Source organism: Thalia democratica, unplaced genomic scaffold (assembly GCF_965202585.1).
Source record: "Thalia democratica unplaced genomic scaffold, ktThaDemo2.hap1.1 HAP1_SCAFFOLD_420, whole genome shotgun sequence".
In the NCBI taxonomy this organism is placed as follows: Eukaryota; Metazoa; Chordata; class Thaliacea; order Salpida; family Salpidae; genus Thalia; species Thalia democratica.
This window is the reverse complement of record NW_028139485.1, coordinates 37,493-63,434: the sequence shown is the minus strand read 5'-3', so window position 1 is coordinate 63,434 and position 25,942 is coordinate 37,493. Positions and strand designations below refer to the sequence as shown.

The 25,942-nt window shown below is 24.1% G+C and overlaps 1 protein-coding gene across 1 annotated transcript; it reads right to left on the bottom strand.

Annotated features, from left to right (window-relative positions):
* Positions 1 to 324: 324 nt before the first annotated feature.
* On the bottom strand, positions 325 to 24,906 carry LOC145846373 (protein canopy 4-like). Its single transcript, XM_082953185.1, has 7 exons — positions 24,832 to 24,906; positions 19,950 to 20,055; positions 19,544 to 19,685; positions 19,240 to 19,323; positions 3,252 to 3,387; positions 2,431 to 2,525; positions 325 to 454 (listed from the first exon to the last, which is right to left on the bottom strand). Exons 1-7 carry the CDS (start codon positions 24,904 to 24,906, stop codon positions 325 to 327), a joined length of 768 nt encoding a protein of 255 aa, XP_082809311.1.
* Between the last annotated feature and the right edge of the window lie 1,036 nt (positions 24,907 to 25,942).

Here is a 25,942-nt window from a genome sequence, read left to right as displayed (position 1 = left end):
TTTGTTATTTAATAAAAAGATTTAGATTTATTATTTAAATAGTTTGAATATTTTACGTTTGAGTTTTTGTTTTACTTATTTAGCTTCATGTTTTTAGTTTCATGTTTTCATGTTCATCAATCAGTTTTTATAAAAACGATATTGAATTAACTATAAAGTATAACACTTATTTGTTTTGTCTCTCAGTAATACATATAAATTTGTAAGCCAGCTATAGCTCAATATAAGTTATAAATTTCAACTATTAAACTTTAGTTAAAAATTTTTAATTGTCAAATTAATTGTAAAAATATTTTATCTGAAAACAATGATTTTCAATGAATTTTAAACATCGAAATTAGCTTCGCGGAGGTCCGGTCTGTGCTCAAGGACGACATCAAACGTCTTCTTCCACAACTCCTGTTTCGCTGATTGCTCTTCAAAGCAACTATCGTCGTCGGATTCTTTCAATACTCTGATAAATTTGTGTAGATAAAGTAATTTCTTATTTAAAAGTTTATCATCGAAATAATATAACTAGATAAGTTGTTTTCCTACTCATTGATTACTTTGTTGTTAAAAATACCGTGACAAACTGTTATTTTTTCAGTTAAAACAAATTCAATTTATTTTTTGTTAAATGTTAAGACAGTAACTTCATAGACTTTTAGAGTCTTCAAGTATACTTTCTAAAAAGATCTAAAAGTTATAGTTTTTCTTAATCTTAAATAGTGATGTACCGGACTCACTATCCCGATCCGGATCCGGCCGGATATTGCCATTTTTGTCTGATATCCAGATCCGGCCGGATCTTAATATGAAAAAAAATCCGGATCCGGTTCCGGCCGGATTCTAATTTGAGAAAAAAAAGTCCGGATCCGGGTCCGGCAGGATTCTAATTTGAAAAAAAAGTCCGGATCCAGGTCCGGCCGGATCCTAACAGAGATCCTACCGATTCGGTTCTAGTTAATAAAAAAGAGCATACAGAAAAGTATTTTTTCAAAAACAAGCCCTGTGTAAATTAAAAAGAGTCATTTTCGTCAGAAAATACGTTCGAAAATTAAACAACTACCGTAATTGGCTCATTTTGTAACGTGACAAATTTACATTTGTTTACATTAACTATAAAACAAACATTTCAGAAATGCAACTCTTTAGCTATGTTGTAAAATTAAAAACTTTACTACCAAATTGTCAACCTTATGGCTAGCTGTTCTATTGATTATAAGATTAAAGTAATTTTAGACTCAGGCTAGTTTATACTCACTCTAGCTAGTTTTTTTTTTGACTTAAACAGTGGCAACCCTGCTAGTTTGAAACTTTTTGAGAATTTTTGAAAATCTAAGGCTGCCTAAAATTTTATAAAAACTCAGGCTAGTTCTAAGATTTTTTGAAAAATTCAGGCTAGTTTCTTTTAGATTTTGAATGAGTTTAAGATGATCCAGTTTTCAATATTTTGTGATTTTCTAGTTAATTTTGTTCAAGAACTTGATTTTAATTGATTTTAGATTGGTAAGGCTATAAGGGGGTCCACCTTGATTTTTACAAGTAGATCTTATTTGAAAGATTTTAATCTTAGCTACCAGATACTTTTTACAGCTTAACAAAATTTAGAGAAAAAAAAGTCTGGATCCGGGTCCGGTACATCACTAATCTTAAACAGCTTTCTAATTTACTTTATTTTATGACGAATATTAATACTGAACACTCGAGACATGTTTGTTTTATTGCAATCAAATTCTATAACATTTAAAACTAGTCATTTGTATTCTTTTAGTATTGATTAATGAAATTTTTGTTTAAAGTTAATTTTTAGCCATGTTGCAACAAATTATTCAAAAGATTTTTCTGTGTTTTAGTTCTAAACAACGTAAATTTAAATAAGCTTCTTATTTCGAACTTATATCAAACAGTCTAAAAGTTGAGATCTAATTTAGTTTAACTTGCTGCCGTATTGAAAGAAAGTTCAGTACTAATTTTAATCATCAATTAAACATAAGCTGTTATTATTGCTGCAATGAAATTATTTTTTTTATCTTATACTTTATAGTATATTGCAAATTATAAAAAAAAAAGTTAATAAATTTTACCTATAAAGTTATGTGTTAAAAAAAGATATTATATCAAAAGTTTGTTCGTATCTCTATAAGAAATGTTTTACAACACCAAGTTTCAACTATATATTTTATATAAATAATTCATAAAACTGCAGTCAAGTTCGACATTATTAATACAAACTATTGCTTCTTTAAAAACGAACATAATTATCTGATTTTTAAAAGTTTTATTTACTTTTTAAAAGTATAACTGTTATTTGACCAAGTTTATTTTAAAACATCTAAAAGTATTTATATTTTTAATAGTAATACAGATTATAATACATACACCTAACTATGTTTTGTGTTACTATAAAATTAAAACTTTTTATTCATGTAAAATAAAAACTGAAACCTCTCTCTACAAAAGTAGTCCGAGAGATCAGGTCTTTCTTCAGATTGTTGCCATGACAATAGATCATTCTCAAATCTATTTATTAGCTCGTCACACTGAAACAAAAATTATCATTACAACTTTAAATCATTTAATATAGAATAGCTAGAAGAGGATTTCTTATAGGAGGTGAATTAAATTTTTAGCGGTTTTAGTAAGACGGGGGCAATAACTATTAATGGGGGGGGTGGTGATTTTGAGAGTGTTTGCAGTTAAGGAACTGTCATTTTTGTCTTATTATTTTTTGATAACAATTATTGACGAGGAATTAGAAACTTACATTAAAATTGTTAGTTTTGTAACAAAGAGTAAAATATAAGTCACGTTGTAAATACAACTGCAGCTCGCAAAACTTTTATTTTTTAAATTTGGCCCGCGATCATTGAAATACCCGCCGATCTCTGAATAAAGATAGCATTGTTTATTAACTTTGTGGTAAATGGCAATTGAAATAATATAATTTTAAAACTCTAGTTAAATATTTAATGTTAGTGTATGAACACAGCTATTAATATTAAAAACAAGCTAATTGTATAACTTTAAAAAATATTTCTCCAGTGAAAAAAACTATTCTAAAGAAAGTTGCTATAAGCATTAATTTCAAATTAAAATACTGTATTCTACCAAAACATTTCTGTGATGATTCTTAAAGCAGTAAATTTCTATTCCTTACAAAAAAGCTCTTTGAAATATCAAGTGTTAAACGCAACAAAACACTAGGTAATAATGTCATCAAATACAAAACTAAAAATTAGTGTTTAATCTTTTTTTAAACTAATAACTTGTGACATTAATCTGTTAGTCTCTGGATGTTTGTAATCATCGAATTTTTTCTGTAATTCATCACCTTTTTCGTTACCTTCAACCTGTGATGTCATAATTACTTGCGTGCCACTCAGATCGCTTTTTTTGATGTACCTGGTAAAGTTAAGACTTTGTTTTAACTAAAAAGTGTTTAGAAGCTCTTATTTTTAAAAGTTTTACAGTATCAAGCGTTTATACAAATTTAACCATTGTTAGATAAATACACATAATCCCACTACTACTCATACTACTTAGAGATCTTTTTTCTCACTTGAGGTACATAATCCAACATTTTGTCACAAGCATCTTCGATTGCCACAAACATAGGCATGCTCCTTCAAATAGAAAATAAGTTATGTTTATTTTAAATAACACTAAGTACTTTTGCTGTTCTAATAAGTTTTGCTTTAATTTATCTAGCAATAATACATGAAGTTCGCAATGAAAGTGTTAAGTAAATCCCTAAGATCTGTTTCAGTTTTAGAAAAAAAACACTTACTCGAAAATTTTTTTTAGCTCTAATTAAAAAATAGGCTTTAAAACTTATTCTTACTTATATCTTTTTCTTTCAGCTCTTGATTTTCTCCTTTCTCTTCTTTTCTTCTTCTTTTTTTGCTCCTCAGACATTTTATCTTCTTCTTCTTGGACTTCTCCTTCTAAGATTTTTGTTATTTCTTCAACCATCAGTCTACATTTTGTGTTTGAAATTTCAAATGGTTAAAACTCTTAAAAAAGTTTTAAGTAATTTTTTAAATTATTTAATTCGTTAAAATATTTATCGAATCTCTGTTTGTAATTTACTAATACAGTTTTTACAACATTGCTATAATAATTATAAACAAAATATAAGTTTGGCAAAGTTTAAAGAAATAAAATCTCACAAAAGTTCAAAACGTTTTTATTTATTAAATATTTGTTTGAATTTGAAATATATGTTGCTATAGTGGTCATTTTTCGTAATTAGTCATTGTTTTACTACATATATGAATATTTTGGTTGTAAAAAACAGCGTTTACTTGAAACTAACGATTTTGTATATATATGTTTGGTTGAATATATAGCAATACTAGAACATTTTGTTTAAATTCCTAAATATACTTTTAACTATTAAATATTAATCAACTAAGTAAAAATGAAAATATATTCATGGTTTTCCGAGATAATTTTCGAATAACATTATGTATATTTCAAAAGATTACAAATTTAAATTAAAAATAAAATTGTTTAAAAATCATTACTCCGACAACTTTAAAATAAAATTTTATTAATATTCGTTACCATAATAAATACTCCAGTATTGTTTTTCATAAACCTTAATTCTTATAAAGCATTTTTTATGATGCCTTTTTTTCATACTTATCTGTATTTTTTTCTGGAAAGTTATACAACAAATTACATGCGGTTGTCTTATTGCTTATAAGTCATTTTATTTATTTATACGCATTTTTTTTCTTGTACTTTATATAAGCTCTTAGATAAACTGTACTAAAACAAGCTTAAGAAACATTGAAAATATATACTTATTTTAAACTATTTTTTGAATATTTGACTAAGTTTTAACGATTCTTATAACAAACTAGGTCTTTTTTTGAATAATAAAGCATTTTGGTACTTATGTATCTCTAGAGTTTTTCATCTAAAAATAATAATAAAATTAAAAATATACATTGAGAAAGTAAAAAATGTGAATGCAATTGATTCTTTTATTTCGTTAAGATAAATAATAAAACTGCTTCAATTGTTTACAGTGTATAAAAATATTGCAACAAATCTTAATAATGCAAACGAAACCAAAACAATACACAACTAAAGTAATTAATAAAAAAAAACTTAACAAGCTTAAAAAGTCTTATAGATTCTGTATGTAACTTTTTTTGTATAAAATTATTTTAAACTTCATTTGAAAATTTCATAAATTTTAGTTGTAATTTTAGGTTATAAGAGAAATAGGGTTAGGGAAAGCCCCTTGTTTGAAAGTATTAATAGACTGTTGGGCTCTTTTGACGGGATCTTTTCGTAAGAAGACTTTCCACTGAAGGGCATTCATCCATTCGTTCTTTTCATTTACCGAAGTAAAATAGATAAAGTATGTACGTTCCTTGAACTCCATACTGTATATAATTTAAACTTGTTTTATGTTTAAACATAAAACATTTTGTTGAATAACTTCTTTATATCTATTGAAAAAAAGTAGACTAGCCAATTTTCAACATTTGTTCCTGTTAATTTAAACTGTTTCGTTAGTTTTACTACCCAAATAGTTGTACAAAAATTATAATTACCTTAAAGTAGATTTGTTTTGTATTTGCACCAAATTTTAAAACATTTTTTGAGAACAAAATGTAAATAGTATTATATAAAGTAAAATAGTTTAAAACTTATTTAGAGTTCTTTAATATATTTGTTAGTAAAGTTTGTTTTAATTATAACAGTAAAATAAACTTTTTAATAATAAACTACACAAAGTGTTAAAAAGTGTATATAAAAACAAAGTTAAATAAAAATATCATTAGTTGTACATATCATTGTATATATTAAAAATCTGCATATTTTTTCTACATTATTTTGAAATCTCATATAAATTTTAATGGGTAATTTTTTCCTCGAGATAATCTAGTCTTGTTAAATCTAAAGTTTTTGATAAGAAAAACTCAGAAACTTTTTCATAGTAAATACATATAAACTTAGTCTTTACTAATCATAGTTAATACAGTTTAAATTAAAGTAAGTTTTGTTTTTATAAAACTCAACATTAGTTTTGCTAAGTATTTATTATTTTTAAAATAAAAATATAATTACTTATACATATTCTGGTTTTGTTCATTTTCGTGTTAATGTTTTGAATATAATATTTAAAGTATGAACTCTATATATAATTATAAAAAAATTAGTTTGTAAAATTTATTTTTACTTAATATATTTTTATGTCTGTAAAATAAATTTAAAACTAAAACGTTAAAATTATCTTGGTTTATAAAAATTCGTATTTTAGTGTTAGTTGTTTTTTTATTACAAATTTAAATATCAAAAAAAGTATAATTGTTTTGTGCACTTGTGCTATGTTTACTTTAACTGTTAAACTTACTTAATATTTAGTATTTGTTAACATTAAACAACTATAAAAACTATTAATGTTAATATGGTAAAAATATTTAGATTTTCAAAGAAGTTAAAATTTTTAACATTTTTAGTTTATAGTATATAAATAAAAGTTAAAAAGATAAAAATTTTCTTTGTTAAACATATTAGCTTGTAAAAGCCTTCAAACACAAACACTTATAATTTAAAGTTTTAATAGAAACTCACCCAATGCAATGTTCTTTTTCTTGAGTAGAGTCTGGGTAAACTTTTTTGCAGTTTTTAAAGTCTAAGGTCGCCAGTGGTTTATCAGCCTTGTGAAATAACTCATGTTAGTTTTCAGTTAAGCTGTTAAGCACTTAACATAGTTTTCGAAATAACTACGTCAAATTTCTTATTACTTAACAATATTTTTCTCGTAGAATTATAAGAAATTAACTTGGTTTTTTGCAAAGTAACAAAGCTTAATTATAGTATTTTACTAACATTGAATTTAAAAGTTTTTTATACTCACCGCAGGTTCTTCATAATACTTCAGTTCGTTTCCTTTCATTGTGAACCAACGGATTTTCCAAGTCTGAAAAAAAGTTGTATTTCAATTAGTTATGAGGAATAATACCTTTATATGATACAAATATATGGACTTTAAGTAAACCGCAAAGCGGATTTTCAAAGTTAGAAAGGTGTAAAAATAAAATTAGTTTCAGTAAAACTGGTCAACTAATATAGTTTATACTAGTACATTTGTAAACTAGATTTTTTAGTTAAAAATAAATCTGTATATCTTTTTATTTTCCAGTAGACAAAATATATTTTATTTTTTATTATGAACTTAAAAGCGCTTTTAAGCGGAACTAAACCTTAACGCTTCCACCCCGTTTAGTGGCGAATCCAGATTTGTTGCTCGCCCCAATTGTGTCCCAGTGATTCTGAAGATCGTCACAAATTTTGTACGCTTCCTCCAAAAACGTCTTGCAGTAAATTGGGTCTATTTTCACTACTAAGCTCTGATACACCTTTTAGTAAGTTAAGTCAATTAAGAACTAATATTTTATAGTTTTATACTTTCTTAAAGAAATTAACTTTAAATAAAATTAAAGCCTAAGTTTATTTACCAAAAAATATTTTATAAAAATACCTGATACATATTAAAATTCCTTACTTATATATTTTCAAACATAACAGATTTTTTTCGGAACTTCATAGAAAGCTTTTAAATATACAAAACTAAAAATGCTGAAATAAAAAAAAAAACAAATAGATGTATAATCCTGCTCACTAACCAAATATTAATTAAAATCAAACATATTTAAAAAAAATAATAACAAATCTCCAACAATAGTGTTTATTTTATCAACAAAAAAGAACAAATGAGGTTGCGATTATAACTTTTGTTGAACAATTTTTAAACTTTTATATATAATATTAAAAAAGTAAAACTAAACGTAAAAGCATTTTCTCGTCAATAAACTAAACATACTTACAAATAGCCGAAAAATCAATTAAAAACCTTAGTAAGCTCTTAGAAACTTATGTAACTTTATTTTTAATAGTTTTTTTTATATGTAATAACAAAGAGCTAATAACTTAACCTAACCGCTGTTTTAACAACTTACTAAAATTTAAAACGTTTTTAATTAAAACAGATATTTATACCTGAGTCCATGGTTTTAACATTTTTACTGTTTCTTCTTACAAAACACAAATAGGTTTTAGTACGCTCACAATTTAAGACAAAAAACTAAAAAATAGCTGCTTTATATCTAAAAACACCATGCAATAAAATAGACCTATTTACTACCTTGTTTCAAAAGTACAAATAATCTTAACTCTGTTAAGTTTTTAGTGTTAGCATATATTTAAACTATAATCAGAAAACTTGCTTTTACTAACTTGGTACGCACGTATGATATCTTTAGCATCTGCATGAGTGTGTGGAGTAAACACTGCTAAAATCTGTATTTAAAATATTATAATTATTTACTATACTTCGTTTTATAATTCTAGTTATTTTAAGAGCAACAACTCTAGAGTTCTGAAGTTAATTTTAAGAAGTTAAATACAAGATTAGTTTTAAAGAACTAGAAATCAATGTTTTTCTGTGTAACACTCTTCAGTTATAATTTAATTCTGCATTCGAAAAATTCGTATAAAACAATATTAAGGCTGAACTTAAATCTACGAGTTATATCTAAAAATGTAACACAAAATTTAATAAATAGAGTATACCTTGAATTTAGCTGTAAAATAAATTTGCTAATAATCATCATGTAAACTTATAAAATCATTATCTTTACTTGACAAGATCAGAAAATCTTGTAAGTTTATACTTACTTATAAATTTACTAGTCACCAATTAGCTTGCAAGCTTTTCAAATTTTATCTAGTTTGAAAATAATACGGAGCTGAAACCTTTGAGAAAAGTTTTCAAAATTTTATTCGTAACAACTTTAAAATATTTATTTTACTATTCTAATATTTTCAAAGCAACATACTTTTATATTCATACCACATGAAACAAAGCAATTAAACTCGTAAACTTCTAAAAGTTTTAATTTGATAATTAAAACGATTAATAATTAGTTACTGTAACTTATACACGAACCTTTAAAAGAACGCTCATATTGCATACATGATACATTGGTTGAAACAAAATAAATCTTAGAAAACCGTCTCTAGCTACGATTACATCATTCTTTAATACTTGATACTTATATTTCTGTTGAGAAATTTCATTAAAGATATAAAAACACTAATAACTTTTGAGCTTGGTACTGTTATTCTTAAGATTAAAAAAAGAACAAGTTGTTGGTGAGCTTAAAAATTTATAAACTTTAAATATTAGGCTAACATCGTATCTTTGAACTAAATTTATTAATGTACTGTTTGCATTAACTTTTATAATGTTTTTTGATAAATTTCAAACATATGAAACAATTTATTTATATTATTTATACTATTTATATTCGTAAGTAACTCATCTACTTGTTTTTAATATAAAACCATTTTTAAACAAGTTTTTGCTTGTATAAGTATAAATAAACTTGATAGTATTTCAAAGTTTTGAAAAGCATTTTTTTTCTCAAAAAAAACTGTTTAATAATATTACAACCTCTATTTCTTTTTTCAAATTAGTTCTTTCGCAATGGTCAGAAACCTCCAAAATGTTTTTAATTTCCTGGAAATACCCTTCGTTGTGTCTAAGCTGGTCTTTCTGTTAAAAAGATAAACAAAAATTTTAATATCTTTTAATATGCATTTACAGCTTGTCGCCGATACAAAGTTTCTATTTATGTACAAGGTGAACAAATGAGTAAGTAAACAATTTTTGTATATTTAACGATAAATCAAAAAGTTTCAAACGACAACATCAAAAATTTTCAATAAAGTTTAGCTGCAAACAGTACTTTTTTGTAAACAAAATCATTTCATTAATTTTTACAATAGAAATATTTTGTTAAAAATAAATCTAGGTTTTACAGGGTTATTCATTTAGAAAATCAACTTTATTGAAAATTTCGACTAATAATTAATACAGAAAAAAACAATTTTACTACTTTTTCCAACATCTGTTTTTATTTTTTTAAGTCCATGATCATAATAATATCTATATTTGAAACAAAAACAAAGATATGATTAACATTTTTTACGCAAGAGCTAAATCATGGATGTTACATTTGTTAAAACTTTGTACAAATTTCGCTTTAGTTAAAAGCATAAATGTTGTAAAAATACTTTAAATTATTCAGTTATTACTAATTTTTAATTAGTTTTAGAAATTTAGTAATGATAGAAAAATGTGCAGAAATGTTTTGGTAAAAGGTCAGCTTATAATAATACTTTACATACCATATTATAAAAATAGGATCCAAGGTTTGAACTTTCATTTAAGTTGGTCTCAACCGCAGCTAACTTCATTCTTATTTTAGTTTCAATTTCGTGTAAAATGTCCATGTTTGCATATAAAACTCTGACCTGGTGTTCATCTATTCCATTAAATTTGTATTCCGTTTGTTCTGAATATTCAAGCAAAGCCGGCTTCAGTACCTTTAAAAGTATTTGTTTTTATTTATAATAACTTTTGAAAAAATAGTAACAACTCTTTTTTTTCTTAATAAAATTTAGCAAAAAATAGACTTTTATAACTTAATTTTTTATATTTCTTAAAAGCTCAAATTTATCCCTAAACTATTTTAACTAATTTTTTTTAAGAGCTATGCATAAAATATACATTTCTGAAATAAGTATAAAAAAAAGTAATTGATTTTAAAGATTACTGCAACAACTAAATTAGCTAAAAGTTAAGAAAAACTTTTTTAATGTAACAATAAGCAAGTAAGTTTTTGTAAATGCAATCTTAGCTAAAGTATAAATGTTTTTAAAACAAAAAAAAATCACATAGCTTGCTTTTATAAAGCAATAAGTTTAAAATTACAAAACAGGTTTGCTAAGTAAATGATTCAAAACCTTTTTTTTTTTAAACGAGCAATTATTTTTGAAAAAAACTGCAAACCTTCAAATGAAATGTTAAAACGTCCACATAATTTTTATGTACTTCGATCATCCGACTAATAACGTGACTTCGAATCCTGTATAAAGATTTTGAAGTAATTTCACAGTTAGGTTTGTTAATGATCGGGTTTGAAATTACAACTTTTTTCTTGTTAAAATTCATTTTGTAATGAGACTCAAATTTTAGCATAATAATGTGTAAGTTTCAAACAAATAACAGCTGTTTTACAAAAAATCTGTAATGATTGGTTTACAATTTTCAATCAGTTTAAATTCTATTTTTTATAAGTTAAAGAATAACTATAAAGTTCTACAGTTTGCAATGTATAAAAATGGTTTATGTTGAAAAAATAATTTATAAATAGACATACTGAAGCTTATAATTTTGCCGTATTGTTTTAAAGATATTTGAAAGTCCTATTCGTTTAAAACGTATTATATGCTGCGTAAAACCTTTTTAACAGTTAATAAAAACTACTAAAAATAGTAAGTAAAACAAACGACAATTAAAAACTGTCAAAAATATAAACATATAGAAATAATATATAAACTTTTTTAGCTTCCGCTTTCCAAATTAAAAATTGAATTAAAAATTTTCACACTTAACCTTTTCTTATATTACATCATATAAAAACAAATAGTTTATGGTGAATAATAAAATGACTAAGTTTTAAAAAGATTATGGACTAAAGAGTTAGTGTGTAAGCTTCTTATTTCGTAGACTTACAAATTTTTAAAGTTTTTTTCATGAAACTTGTTTTATAATAGTTTTTATTTTTATTTACACAAGTTTGAAACTGAAAAGTAAAATAATTATTATATTTAAAAAAAATAGCATTCAACTATAACTATACTTCTAAGTAGATAAAAGCTATGAACTATCTTAAATTATTTAAATATCGGTAAAACCAATGTTTATTTTAATAACTCGAAAATCAAAAAAGTGTTTTTATGAAACTAGCTAGTACTATTTGTCGCAGAAAGGCAAACAACAAAATTTAACTTTTTTTTATAACTAAATTATTATTTTTTAATCAAAATCTGATAAATAATTTAACAAAACACAAATAGTAAAAGTAAGTTTACTTAATGTTTTACCAGCTATTTGTAAAATATGAACTTTTTAACAAAAAATAATTAGTAAAATTGGTTTCCTTAATAAAAAAGTTTCTTTTTTGTATAAAAAAATTCTCAAACTTTTCAGAAGGAAAACTTTTCATTAAATGTTTTTCTAAATCTATAAGTCTGATGACAAAATGTACACATTAAAAAAAAACTGTTATCAAATTTCTAAACTTAACGTTTAAAAAAAGCAAGTGTTATACGCAAAAGTTTCACCGGTTTGTCATTATTTTGCTACTCGAGTAAACTTTATGTGATTAGTAATCATAAAGAAGACGCTAAAAAAAATATTTACAACATTAATGGTAACATTTCTAACATTTTGTGCACAATATGCTTATTCCTTTAGTAAACGCCAAACTTTACAAAAGTTAGTACTACGAATTTTAGCTCTTTACATTTATAAAAAATCTTAATAACAATCAAACATCTTTTTTACAAATTTAAAACAGGGTATTCCGATTTTTTTTACATTTTGTCAAAAGTCAAATATATGTATATAATTGACTTTTTTTTGTAATGGCTTCACAAACTATACAACATCAACCTTTTATTTGGAACTAATTATTTAAATTTTTTTTTAGTATTTTCCTAAACTTTAAAAAAAGAAAACTACTACTCTGTTGTAATTAATTTTAATAGCTTTTGAACAATCAAACACAGCTTTTTACTTTAATTGTCCAAGTCGTAAATATTTTACAACTGAAAATTAAAAAAAAAACTGCTATTTACTGTTTTAAAAGTTTAATTATTTTGCATGAAATAAAATTACAATTGCTAATTACACTAACCATCTTTCCTTGTAGTTTTGTTCCACCATTTCAAGTTGTGGAATATTGTTGATATTTGGTAAATTTGGAGCATCAAAACTCATCTTTTCTAGAGGTCCGGTAATATCGGACGGACTTAAGCCACTTTTCTTGCTTGAAAAGAACATTCAACCTTATTCACTAAGCTAAAGTAGTAGAAATTTAAATAGTTTTAACTTTAAAGTCGATTAAATTTGTAACTACTTATAACCTTGATAGTTTCTTATAAGAATTAAGGTGTTGTTGCTAGAAAATCTGTTATTTTTAACTTATTTGGTTTCAAAAGAAACTATTTGTTTTAAGTTTTGCTTAAAATTATTTACTGTTTTTAATACACACATAAAACTTATATGTTATACAAGTTAGTAAAACTAAATTTTCAGCTTATTGAAATTGTTTTATCATTTTAAAATTATCTATTAAGGTATTGTTGTTAGAAAGTACTAGAAAAACAAAGTAAAAACTAAAAATCTATTTACATTTGCTACATACAGAATTAGATTTGACGAGACAATTGCCAAACTTAACTTAATTTCTATATCTTATACAAATTAACAGATTAAAAATATATCTCCTTTAACTGCAAGATATTTTAAAATCTAAATACTAGTACCAATAAAATATTATCAAAATCTAATTAATTCCAAAAAATATCTCATATCAATTATAATACTCAGAAAAACTACTTTTTGTGTTTAAATACACATTTATTAATTAAACAAAGCTTAATATTAAACACGATTAAAAACCAACTCAACATCAGCAAAATTTAATGTTGTTAATCATTTATTAAAACAAACATAAGTTTTTAAGTGATTAAAGTTCAACAAAAAAAAATTTTTTTGAGTTTTACATCAACAATGTTTAGAGCTTTTTAAAGAAAATATGGAACAAAACTTCTTAAAGTAAATACTCTTTTTTAACACTACGGTAATAAATTCTAAACTTAAATGTACTTTTAGCTAGAAAAATGGTAGTAAAAACAGCAAACTATATAGATATGGTGTTTGTAACCTCATTTCATTTCAAATAAATAGTTGTCTGTCGTAGGTTTCAAAAGTTTATACATTTTTGATTGTTGAAGTAGAGTATTGTAATCTAAACAATTAGATACTTTAAAGCTAATGTTAAAACAAAAAACTTTAGATAAAATTTGAAAAAATAAAAAATAAAAAAAAAATTTAGATAAAATTTTTACTGAGCTTGTTACAAAATAATACTTTTAAAATTCTTAACTCGTTAAAAAAATCTGGTTCGTGCTGCAAAAACTATGAAGCAAGGTTTTAACAAAGTTGTATGATTTTAAAGTCCGAGTAAAAGAGCTAGTAGTAATAATAAAATTAAAGGATTAACAAAAACTTTTTAATTTTAACTAATTTCTTGAATTAAACAATAATGTTTTAACGAAAAATCTAAAAAAAACTACTAAACAACTGTTAATTTGTAATGTACGGAATAGATGAAACGATATTTCGAAAACACCCTTACTATTTTTACGGCTAAATAGATAGTTTTAGTTTAAAAACAAAAACATATAAAAGTTATACTTAAAGCTCTAAAATATAAATTATTATATAACTATTATAACATTTTTATAAGGTTTTATGGTCTTGTTTTCCGACAAAATGATTTACTAAAAACGAATATTAAAAACTTGGGAACGGGTCTGAATTACACAAAGATAAAATTGCACGAGGGGACAAAATTGCACGAGAACAAAATTGCACGAAAGCAAAAAATTGCAGGAAGTCAAATTTGCACGAGGGCACAAAATTGCACGAGGGAAAAAAATTGCACGAAGACGATTTTGCACCAAGTGTCAATCTTGCACGAGTAACATTTTTGCACGAGAGTAAAAACTTAAAGAAAAAATAAAGTTAAAATAAATAGAAAAAAAACTAAAAAATAATTTAATAAAAAAAAAAAAAAAAATTACTGACCGAGGGTAAGGGTTAGGGGTAACAATGTTAGTGAAAATAAAAGTTAAAAAATAGTTGATAAAAATGACAATTAAAAAATTAAAAATAAAAAAAATTAAGAAAAAAAAGGTACCGACCGAATGTAAGGGTTAGGGGTAACAGTGATAGTAAAAAAAAATTAAAAAGTTAAATAAAGAAAAATAAAATAACTTACCGACCAAGGGTAACAGTTAGGGGTAAAAGTGATAATAAAAAAAATAATAATAATTTAAAATAAATAAATAACCTGTGCAAAAATGTCTCCGTGCAAAATTGTCTGCTCGTGCAAAAGTGCCTTCGTGCAAAAGTGACCCTTCGTGCAATTTTGTACGCTCGTGCAGACAGCATAGACAGCTACCCTAAAAACTTATCCTACAATCTACACCTGTTTTTTATCATTATAAGACTTTAATTTGGCTAACTAGCATTTTAATTTTATATTAATTTAATTTAGTTAAAGTTGAATACTTAAAATTGTAGAAACTTTATAATAAATCAACCTGATGATTTATCTATTTTAAATAAATATCAAAAAAAAAAAATTCAATTAATTATTTTAGTGTGTTATTACTATCTACGAAAAAAATATTTGATATTATAGCAAGTTATTAAGTATATAAACTGTTTTTTTACAACATTATCTTATTACAAAATCAAGATAAAGCAGTAATGGTTTACTTTTTTGTAGTTGTTGAAGGTAAAGTTTAAAAATTAGTAAGCATGCTAATACATAATTTCAAAGAATCTTTATAACTGAAAAATCTGTTTAAATTAAAACAAAAACAAGATAATGCAAACTATTTTATTAATATCATCCTAAATTTATTTAATTAAAGCTACGCTGAGTTTTAGATATGATTTTTAGTGTAAACTTTGTTTAGCTTAAACTTTATAGACTACTTTTACTTAAGTTAGATAGTAAAAACTTTGTTCATCCCTTCATAAAACTTATAAAACTTACACTAAGAACAATATATGCAATTTAAAAATAGACAAAATTTACTAGATATTTTTTATTAATGTGAAATAGGTAACATCTAAAATTGATAAATTTTTTTTTTTTTCATTTTTAAATGTATCTAACTTTTAATATTTTTATATAAACTGTTGATATAGAAATCCATTAATTTAATCTACGGTGTAAATATTTTTTAATAAACGTATTATTTGTCTTGCCTCACATTATAAGCCTACTTTTGATAGTTTTTAACAGCCTCTACTATACTAATTGTTTCAAATTACATTGAACCGTAAAATTTATAAATTAAGTTATAAAGTCATATTTCTTCTTCCTAATAGATTTACTGCTCAAATTATTGAGTTGATTTGATACCATTAAGTTAAACTAAGTTTGTTAAACGTTCAAATTAAGGTTTAATATTATTTATTGTTCTCCAAAACTACTATATTTACGTTGACTTCAAACTTCTAAACAGCAAAAATGTATATTCTTAAAAAAATAACTATTAACTGAAAACTAAAGTGTACCTTAAAAGAGAAAAGTTGTTGTAGAGCTTATAAACCATTGCTCATTTTATGTAAGCTTATATTTTTATTCATTTATATTTTATTTATTTATGTAATTTAATATTTTTATAAAATGTTTACTAACTTTTAAATTATCATATTTAGCTCCCTATCGTACAGTCTTTAAAATAAAACAAAACTAGTTTTAGTAATCGTATTATCTGTAACTACTAATAACTGTATATAATACTTGGTACGCTTTTTAAACTCGTGTAAATATATATTAATTGAGTTTATCAAAAACTTTTATAATAAAGTAAAAATCAGCTAAAAATTTTGACATAACACCATCATTGAAAATTTCTTGTCAGTTCAACTTGCTTTACAATAAGCAACATTTTTGTTGCAGCCTTGAGTGTAATTAAAACCTAACATAACAGCAAGGTTGATTTTGAGTTGATAACCTGCATTTTTAAGCACTAAATAAACTGTAAATCTAGTCGATTTAGTTTTAATCAAGCCTCGAGAACTAAAGTTTTAACAGTTTATTTCAAAAATAATAAATATAATTAAGCATTCCTACAGTTAGTACAACTGGCACAATTTAATTAATTTAAACTGTTTTGAGTAAACTTATGCAATTGTGTAAACAAAAAGCCTATCTCTTTGCATATACTTTCAAATGTTTCTATAAGTAGTATCAAAGTTATAATCGTCTCTTTTTTTTGAATATAAACAACTGTTTGCTTTTAAACCCTAAGTTATGTATATAAAAAGACAGTTAGTCATTGGTATTTTGGTCATGAAAAGAAAGCCATCTTTCTATAAAGCTTTTTAAAATAAACTAACTAGTTTTCCGTGTTTTAAAAAAAGTTTGTAGATATATATATTTTCCCATATCTAAAATTAAGTTAGTGGTTTTCTTTATATATTAACTTGTTTATATATTTTAATGCTTAAGTTGCAAGAAAAATGTAAGTTTAATAGTAAAAATTATTTAACAAGTTAGTATCAGTTTAGTTCAAAGCTTTAAAAAATATTTTTTACGTATTTCTAGTTCGATCAAAAATTCACATTTATAATTTTCAAGATATGAAAAATTATCAAATCGCAGCCACTTTTTGTTTGACAAATTTTCAGTATTTATTTATTTTGTTATTTAATAAAAAAGTTCAGATTTGTTATTTAAACATTTTGAATATATTACGTTTAAATTTTTATTTTACTTATTTAGTTTCATGTTTACACTACCAATCTGTTTTTAGCAAATTTATGTTGAAATATTTATAATAAATCATATAAAGTAAAACACTTATTCATTTTGTTACTCAATAATACTTATAAATTTATAAGCCAGTTATAGCTCAATATAAGTTATAAGTTTCAACTATTAAACTTTAGTAAAAATTTTTTATTTTCAAATTAGTTGTAAAAATGTTTTAACTGAAAACAATGATTTTCAAAGAATTTTAAACATCGAAATTAGCTTCGCGGAGGTCCGGTCTGTGCTCAAGGACGACATCAAACGTCTTCTTCCACAACTCCTGTTTCGCTGATTGCTCTTCAAAGCAACTATCGTCGTCGGATTCTTTCAATACTCTGATAAATTTAGGTAGCTAGATAAATTAGTTTCTTATGTAAAAGTTTTTCATCAAAATAATATAACTATATAAGTTGTTTCCTTACTCATTGATTACTTTGTTGTTGCAAAAACCCTGACAAACTGTTATGTTTTTTAATTAATACAATAACAAGTTATTTCTAAGTTTAATGTTAAGAATATAATTTAATAAGTTTTTGGAGTTTTTAAGTATACTTTATAAAAAGATTTAAAAGTTATAGTTTTTCTAAATCTTAAACAGATTTCTAATTTTCTTTATATTATGACGAATCGTAAACCTTTCTCTACAAAAGTAGTCCGAGAGATTAGGTCTTTCTTCAGATTGTTGCCATGACAATAAATCGTTCTCAAATTTGTTTATTAGCTCGTCACACTGAAAAGAAAATTATCATTACAACTTGCTTTAAATCATTTGGTATAGAACAGCTAGAAGAAAGTTTCTCAAAGTAGGTGAATTAAGATTTTAGCAATTTTAGTAATACGGGGGTAACAACTATTAAGGAGGGTGATTTTGAGAGTTTTTGCAGTTGAAGAACTTTCATTTTTAGCTACCTTTTTTTTGATAACAATTATTGACGAAGTATTTAGAACTAACATTAAAAATTGTTATTTTCTAACAAGGAGTATAAGTCATGTTCTAACTACAACTGCAGCTCGCAAAACTTTTATTTTTTAAATTTTTCCCGCGATCATTGAAATACCCGCCGATCTCTGAATAAATATAGCATTTTTTATTAACTTTGTGGTAAATGGCAATTGAAATAATTTAATTTTGAAATTCAGAGTTAAATATTTAATGTTAGTGTATGAATACAACTATTGATATTAAAAGCAAGCTAATTTTATAGGTTCATAAAATATCTCTACAATGAAAAAATTATAATAGAGAAAGTTGCTATAAGCATTAATTTTAAGTTGAAATACTTTATTCTACCAAATATTTTGTAATAATTCTTAAAGCAGTAAAACTCTATTTTTTACAAAATTTTTGAAATATCAAGTGATAAACGCAACAAAACACTAAGTTATTTGAATAAGTTTATAATATTCTATTATTTTTATCCTTAAGTACATAACTGAAACTTAGTATTTTATCTTTTTTCAAACTACTAACTTGTGACATTAATCTATTAGTTTCTGGGTGTTTGTAATCATCGAATTTTTTCTGTAATTCATCACCTTTTTCGTTACCTCAACCTGTGACGTCATAATTACTTGCGTGCCACTCAGATCGCTTTTTTTGATGTACCTGGTAAAGTTAAGACTTTGTAGAATGAAAAAAGTGTTTCGTAACTACTAAGATCACTTATAAATATTTTTTAACTGTATCAAGCCGTAATAAAAACTTGAACATTGTTAAATAAATACACATTATCCCACTACTATTCATTTATACTACCTAAAGTTCTTTTTTCTCACTTGAGGAACATAATCCAGCATTTTGTCACAAACATCTTCGATTGCCACAAACATAGGCATGCTCCTTCAAATAAAAAATATGTTATGTTTATTTTAAATAACACTAAGTACTTTTGATGTTTTAATAAGTTTTACTTTAATTTATCTAGCAATAATACATGAAGATCGCAATGAAAATGTTAAGTAAAAGTCCTAAGATCTGTTTCAGTTTTAGAATAAAAACACTTACTCAAAAAAATTTTTTTAGCTCTAATTAAAAAATAGGCTCTAAAACTTATTCTTACTTATCTCTTTTTCTTTCAGCTCTTGATTTTCTCCTTTCTCTTCTTTTCTTCTTCTTTTTTTGCTCCTCAGACATTTTATCTTCTTCTTCTTGGCCTTCTCCTTCTAAGATCTTTGTTATTTCTTCAACCATCAGTCTACATACTGTGTTTGAAATTTTAAATGGTTAAAACTTATAAAATATTTCTAAATCATTTTTAAAACTATTTAATTCGTTAAAATATTTGTCGAATGTCTGTTTATAATTTACTAATACAGTTTGTACAACATTGCTATAACATCAATTAACAAATGATAAGTTTGGCAAAGTTTAAAAAACTAAAACTATACACTTTTGTAGTTTATTTCTTAGTTTTTTTTAAGTTGTTCAAAAGTTTTTAGATATTAAATGTTTAAAAGGAAACTTACATTGACAGTTATTTGGAAAGTTTTTGTTTTCTCCTGCCACGCCCGGAGGTTTGTTTTCCTTCTTACCCTTCTTCTTTTTCGCTTTTTTAGAAAGAGTTCCCTCCGTCTTTAATATAATTGCAACAGTTTAAATACTTAAATATAGAAATTTAGTATGCAGCGAAAAAGAACTCACCTGAGATAGATAGGACAAAAACGATGAAAACCAAACAAAATAAAGTGAAAGCAGTTTTCATTTCTTTTAGAACTTAGTATAGCTGTGTATCAAAACTACAAAAATGTCAATAAAGCGAAGTTGGTTTAAGTTTTTATCTTATTCTTAAGAAAAGTAATTTAAAAAATGTATAGAGTCATTAAAAAATAAAAGCTTATTTACTGCGAATTTTAAAACAAAAAAACTGTATTAATATTTTTGTTTGCTACTCTAGATTTTTCTTATTTTTTTACTGCGTATTTCTTTTTATAATAGATAAACTAATTTATATATAGCAAACTTTGACTATTTACTCATCCATTTGAAAATTTCTGTTATAAAATTCTATCAAATTTAATTTTCATTGAAAATTTTAATAGTAAATTAACTACTTGAAAGTGTGCTTGCAAACTTAACAAACATAAAAGTAACTGTAAAAAAAATATAAAAAGTTAAAGCTGATGACTAACTTTTGAAAAACTAACTTTTATTTTGAAATTTGATTAATTTTTTTAATACTTTTTAGTTTCTTTTTGTATCGTGTAAAATTATGTAGCAAAATTTAGCACAGGTAACTCCTAGTAAACTTAACTGTGTTTAAAAAAATAAAAAATATTTTCAAGTTTGTTGTCCTGTATATTGTTTCTTTGAAACTTTAGTCTGCTTTAAATTTAGAATAACTAAAGATAAAGACTTTTTTTGCTAATTGTGCTTCATTTTATCAATTTAAAATGTTCAAATAGTAAAACTTAATTTAACTCAAATAAGTTTCTGTTTACAAATAGCAATGAAATTCTTTATGAGACAAAAATAAAATGCTATCTAAAGATTAAATGTAGTAAAAATGTAATTAATGAAGTACTTAATGAACTATATGTTTTGAAATAATTGTCTTTGTTAAAATAATGAGCTTAATGACCTCAGTAAATACTTAAAATTTATTGCATTTCTAATGTTTCTAAATCATTATTAAGTTAAGTTTGTTTTATTAGCAAATGAAAGATTAACACATAAACTTTTATTTCTTTGTAAATTAAGTTTCACTAAAAATATTTCGAATATTTTAAAAATAGAGTTTTAAGCTTAATGACCTTAGTAATGACTTAAAATTAATTAAGCTTCTAATGTTTCTAATTTATTATTAAGTTAATTTTGTTTCATTAGAAAATAAAAAATTAATACATATACTTTTATTTCTAAACTAGATTTCTTTGTATATTAAGTTTCATTTAAAATATTTCGAACATTTTAAAAATTTATTTTTAAGCTTAATGTGAAAATCAAAATTTAATAGGTTAAATCTAATTTTTAATTTTTGTTATTTTTCACCTAAATTTTCTTACAAACAAAATATTCTTATTAAATTTGTTTTTAAGGATTATTTCTTGTACAATTAAGGAGAAAATACATTTAAATATCTGATAAGTTTTCTTCTTATTTTATTATTAAATTATGTACATGTAGTGTACAATGTGTTGATCAAGCTTTAAATAATTATAACTTACTATCAAGACAAAAACAAAACTTGATATAAAACTTTTCTAAATTTTATTGCAAATTAAAACCTTTAAAAACAGGATCAAACATTTTGTCTACAACTATAAAGAAATAGTTTTATTTTTTAAACTTTATTTGTTTATTTGTTTTATTTTCGATAATTCAATAAGATATTATAAGAAGTTCTTTTGTTGTATATTTCCTTAGTTAATTTGTTAACTAAATTAAAGTAAAACATATATTACTTTTTACTACTGCTAATCCTAACTATTTTTTATTTGTTATTTGAATTAGTTTTGAAATAACGAGCCTTTCAACTCAAGTTTTTAAAACATACACAGCTTTTGTTCGAAACAAACGTATATTCAGTAATTTTAAATAAATCTTACTAGTTTAAAACTTATAGAAAAACTAAAAAAATGCTGATGTTTATCAGTAGTTTTACATAAGTAATAATTTGAAACTTAGAAAACATTCTTATAAATCAAATGTGCTATTAGCTAACTCATAAAGAATAATGCTAAAAAGAACACGTAATATTTCACATCAAAAAGTTGTGAGAACTTTACATGTGTTCAGTAAATGTTTGTTTGTTTATTGTTCGTTCGCTAATTTTCTTAAGATACTGTGTGTAAAATTATTTTTATCTTTTAACATTGCCCTTTTACTTATAGTGTGAAGTTTAAATCATCTGTAGTAAAATATTAGTTATTGTTGTTGTACAAACGTTCTTTTTAAATATTATTTAGTGGTCGAAAACATGATTTTAAAATAGGACTTAAAATTAAAAGTTATGTTAAAATTGAATAAAAACTAAACAAAATATGTTCTAAAACTTTATAATAAGAGTAGGAGTTAGTAAAATTTTTACTTAGTGGCCAGATTTACTAGTAAATGATTTTTTCTTGGACCGATTCTATTAATAAATTTGCTGGCATACTATTGAAAACTTATATTATAAAAAAAGTCGTTAAAATAATATTTTAAACTTTAGTTTAATAATTGTAATGTGTAACAAAAACATAATTAAAAGCATGCTTTAAAGTATTTGTAACAAGAAGTATCAATTTTAGTTGTTTAGCACAGGTTGATCTCAACTAAAAAACTTTCGCAATACTCATATAAAACAAGGAAAAATAATCTGAGTTTATATGAATTTTTATTTTGTAGTATTGTTTATTAAACGATAAAAAAAGCGCTAAAAAAGTTTGGTTTAAGGACCTCAAGTACAAAGGATCCTTTCGGTTATCGAGTCGTACACAACATGTTTACAAAATTTCTTACGAGCTATTACACATAACTTTTATCATCTAACTATTTAAATCTTTAGTAATAAAACATTTAATTAATCGATACAAAAGAAAGGCAAACTAAACGAAAATTAACTAAATTTATAAAAATGTACTTAAAAACTTGTCTAATAACATAAGAACTAGAAAAAAAAATACAACTTTAAATTAACTTATAAAAGGAGATAAACAATACTAGCTAGTAGCAGACATGTGAATACTTGAATGATAGGTTACAACTTCTTTAAAGAAGGTAAAAATGTAATACGCTGAAATACTTTTACGCTAAATTTTATCAATATTTTCTGATAAAAGTGTAATTTTTCCTTTTTATTTAAAAACTTTACTTAAACAGTAAGGAGAATTTAACATTTGAATAGATAAGTAAACTATTAAATAGTTTTACAATAATTTTTAAAATAGAATTCTACCATAGCTGAAGTTAACTTTTATATACTAAAATATAAAGATAAGTAGTGAAACATTTATGAACTTAATTTTTAAAAAAGTGATAATAATAACAAAACAAATTTCCTTCTATTTTACGTTTTATATTTTAAATACCTGTATAAGCCTAAAATTATAATAAAAGAAAGCAAAAAATATTTGCAAACAAATAAAGAATATTTTTTTCCTTTTTTGATTTCCTAAGAAAAAGAGATTTTTGCTTCAAACTGTTACCTCAGCTTACTCTTTAAATACTTAATTTTCTTTTAAAGTAAATACATCTATAACTAATTATTTTACAATGAATTGCTAAAAAAAGAAAGAAAGTTTGTTAGTATTCTGAACTTAATTCAAATAGTAATCTTAAAAATAATCTAAAGAATAACCAGATAGAAAATGCTGCAATTTAAACTAAATCATTTATATTGTAACCAAATAAATCGACTTTTGAACAAAAAAAAAAGTGTTTTATATGACAAATACTATTAACTCGTTAAACAGAAGTAAATAGACGAGTAGCAATGATTACTTATGACCTTGATAATCACTGTTTAAAAAATAACTTTTTAGTTCATCTTGGAACTTTCCAAAATAACCTTTATTTTTCAAACATAATGGTAGCTTAATCCATAACTTACTACCTTGGTAGGATAGCGATTTATGACCTATTCTGCTTTTGAATCTAGGTAGGAAAAATTAATTTCTGAAGACCTCGTATGATAATTACGAACATTTTTTACACTTTTATAGTAACTATCAAAGCTAGGTGGTAACAAATCATTGTCAAACTTTAACATAAAGATACCTAGTTCATATAGATACAGACTTTCAACATCTAACTAAGTTTTTAATTTTCTTACATTATTATCATACTTCTTATAGTTTATTCATCTAAAAGTTCTGTTTATGAGAACATGGATATCAGTTATACATTTTTTCTTCGCCAGCATAATAAACCATATTTTACATTGCTCCATTACATTTTACATATAGCAAAGCATTAAATATCAAATATATTGCTTTTTTATGTAAGAAGTGTCATGTTTTCAATAATACACCCAATGTAATTTAGTTTTTATAATTTCTATGTGTTTTGACCATTTTAAGTTTCTGTCTTCAATTATTCCTAAATATTTATAGCTGTTTGTGTTGGTTATAACTGTTTTACCTATTTTTAACTTAAGATCTATATTTTTCCAAAAACTACTTTTTGATTGATTTAGATTGTAGAATCATACTTCTGGTTTTATTAAGGCTTAGTTTGAATTTGTTTCCCATAAGCCAATCTGATTCTTTTGTAGTACTGTATTAAAACTTTTACAATCATTTAAGTATGCGTTTTTTATGAATGTTTTGTAAAGCATTTTATCATCTGCAAAGTTGAGGACGCTAAGACTATTGTTATTCTGTAAGTCATTTATATGCATTAGGAATAATGACGGCCCTAACACTGAACATTGTGGTGCCCCAACTTCACTTTTTTCACAGGTTGACTAATATCTTCCAAAGCTAACGAATTGTTTCCTTCCATCTAGATGTGAACTAATTAGTATATGCATATTTCCTTTCACACCATTACATTCCAATTTCCTTAGTATATATTTCTATCAACACTATCAAATGCTCTACTTAAATCCAAAAAGACTGCACAAACTGCGTTTTATTTATCAAAACTGGACAGAACCCCTTCAACAAGTTCAGACAAAGCTAAAGTGATTGAATGATTCTGTCGAAAACCAAATTGAGAGTTGTTTAAAACTTTATTTTTAAAGAAAAAATAAACTGTACAGGCGATCATAGATTAGTCTTTAAACTATTTTACTTAAATTAGATAGAAGTGAAATAAATTGCAAAGCTTTTTGTATTTAAAGTTCATATATAAATCGTAAAAATATTTGGTTATAGATATGCAAGTCTTACTGGAAAAATACCTAAAGCTTTCTAAAAGCGTAAACCAATAAAACGATATAAATTGGTAAAACGGTATAAAATTGTTATTTATTTATAACAACAGTTGTAAAAGTACTTCAATTACTAGAACTCATTTAAATTTTTTTGTTTAAAGTTTTACCATCAGAATCACTTAAGTTTCAAACGAATAAAGAATTTACACCATATGCTTTATGCAGGGCTGCCAAATGTTTTTTGGATTTTTTTTCAAAGTTTTTAGCTGTCCTAGCTAATATAGTGTTTCTCTATGTTTTATTATTAACTAAATTTGACTTATATTTTATCTATCTACTGTATTTATCTTTAATTTATTATAGAGAAAGGTTGTTTAAAAAATAGATAAACTACTTTGAAAACAGCTTCAAATTTTCAAATCTTTCATTAAAAAACATCATTCATTACCAACATATTATTAACTTTATTTATGATTTATGTATGTTTAATAGTTATTTCTAAAATATTTTAGATGAAAAATTACTCGAAAACTTTTCTATAAAGTAGTCATAAAGAATGCATAATTTTGTAATTCATATAAGTCATATTTAAAAATATTGAAACTTCTTTATACAAAAAACTTTTAATAGGTTAATATGAAATTTTGAGTCAACTTTATTGTT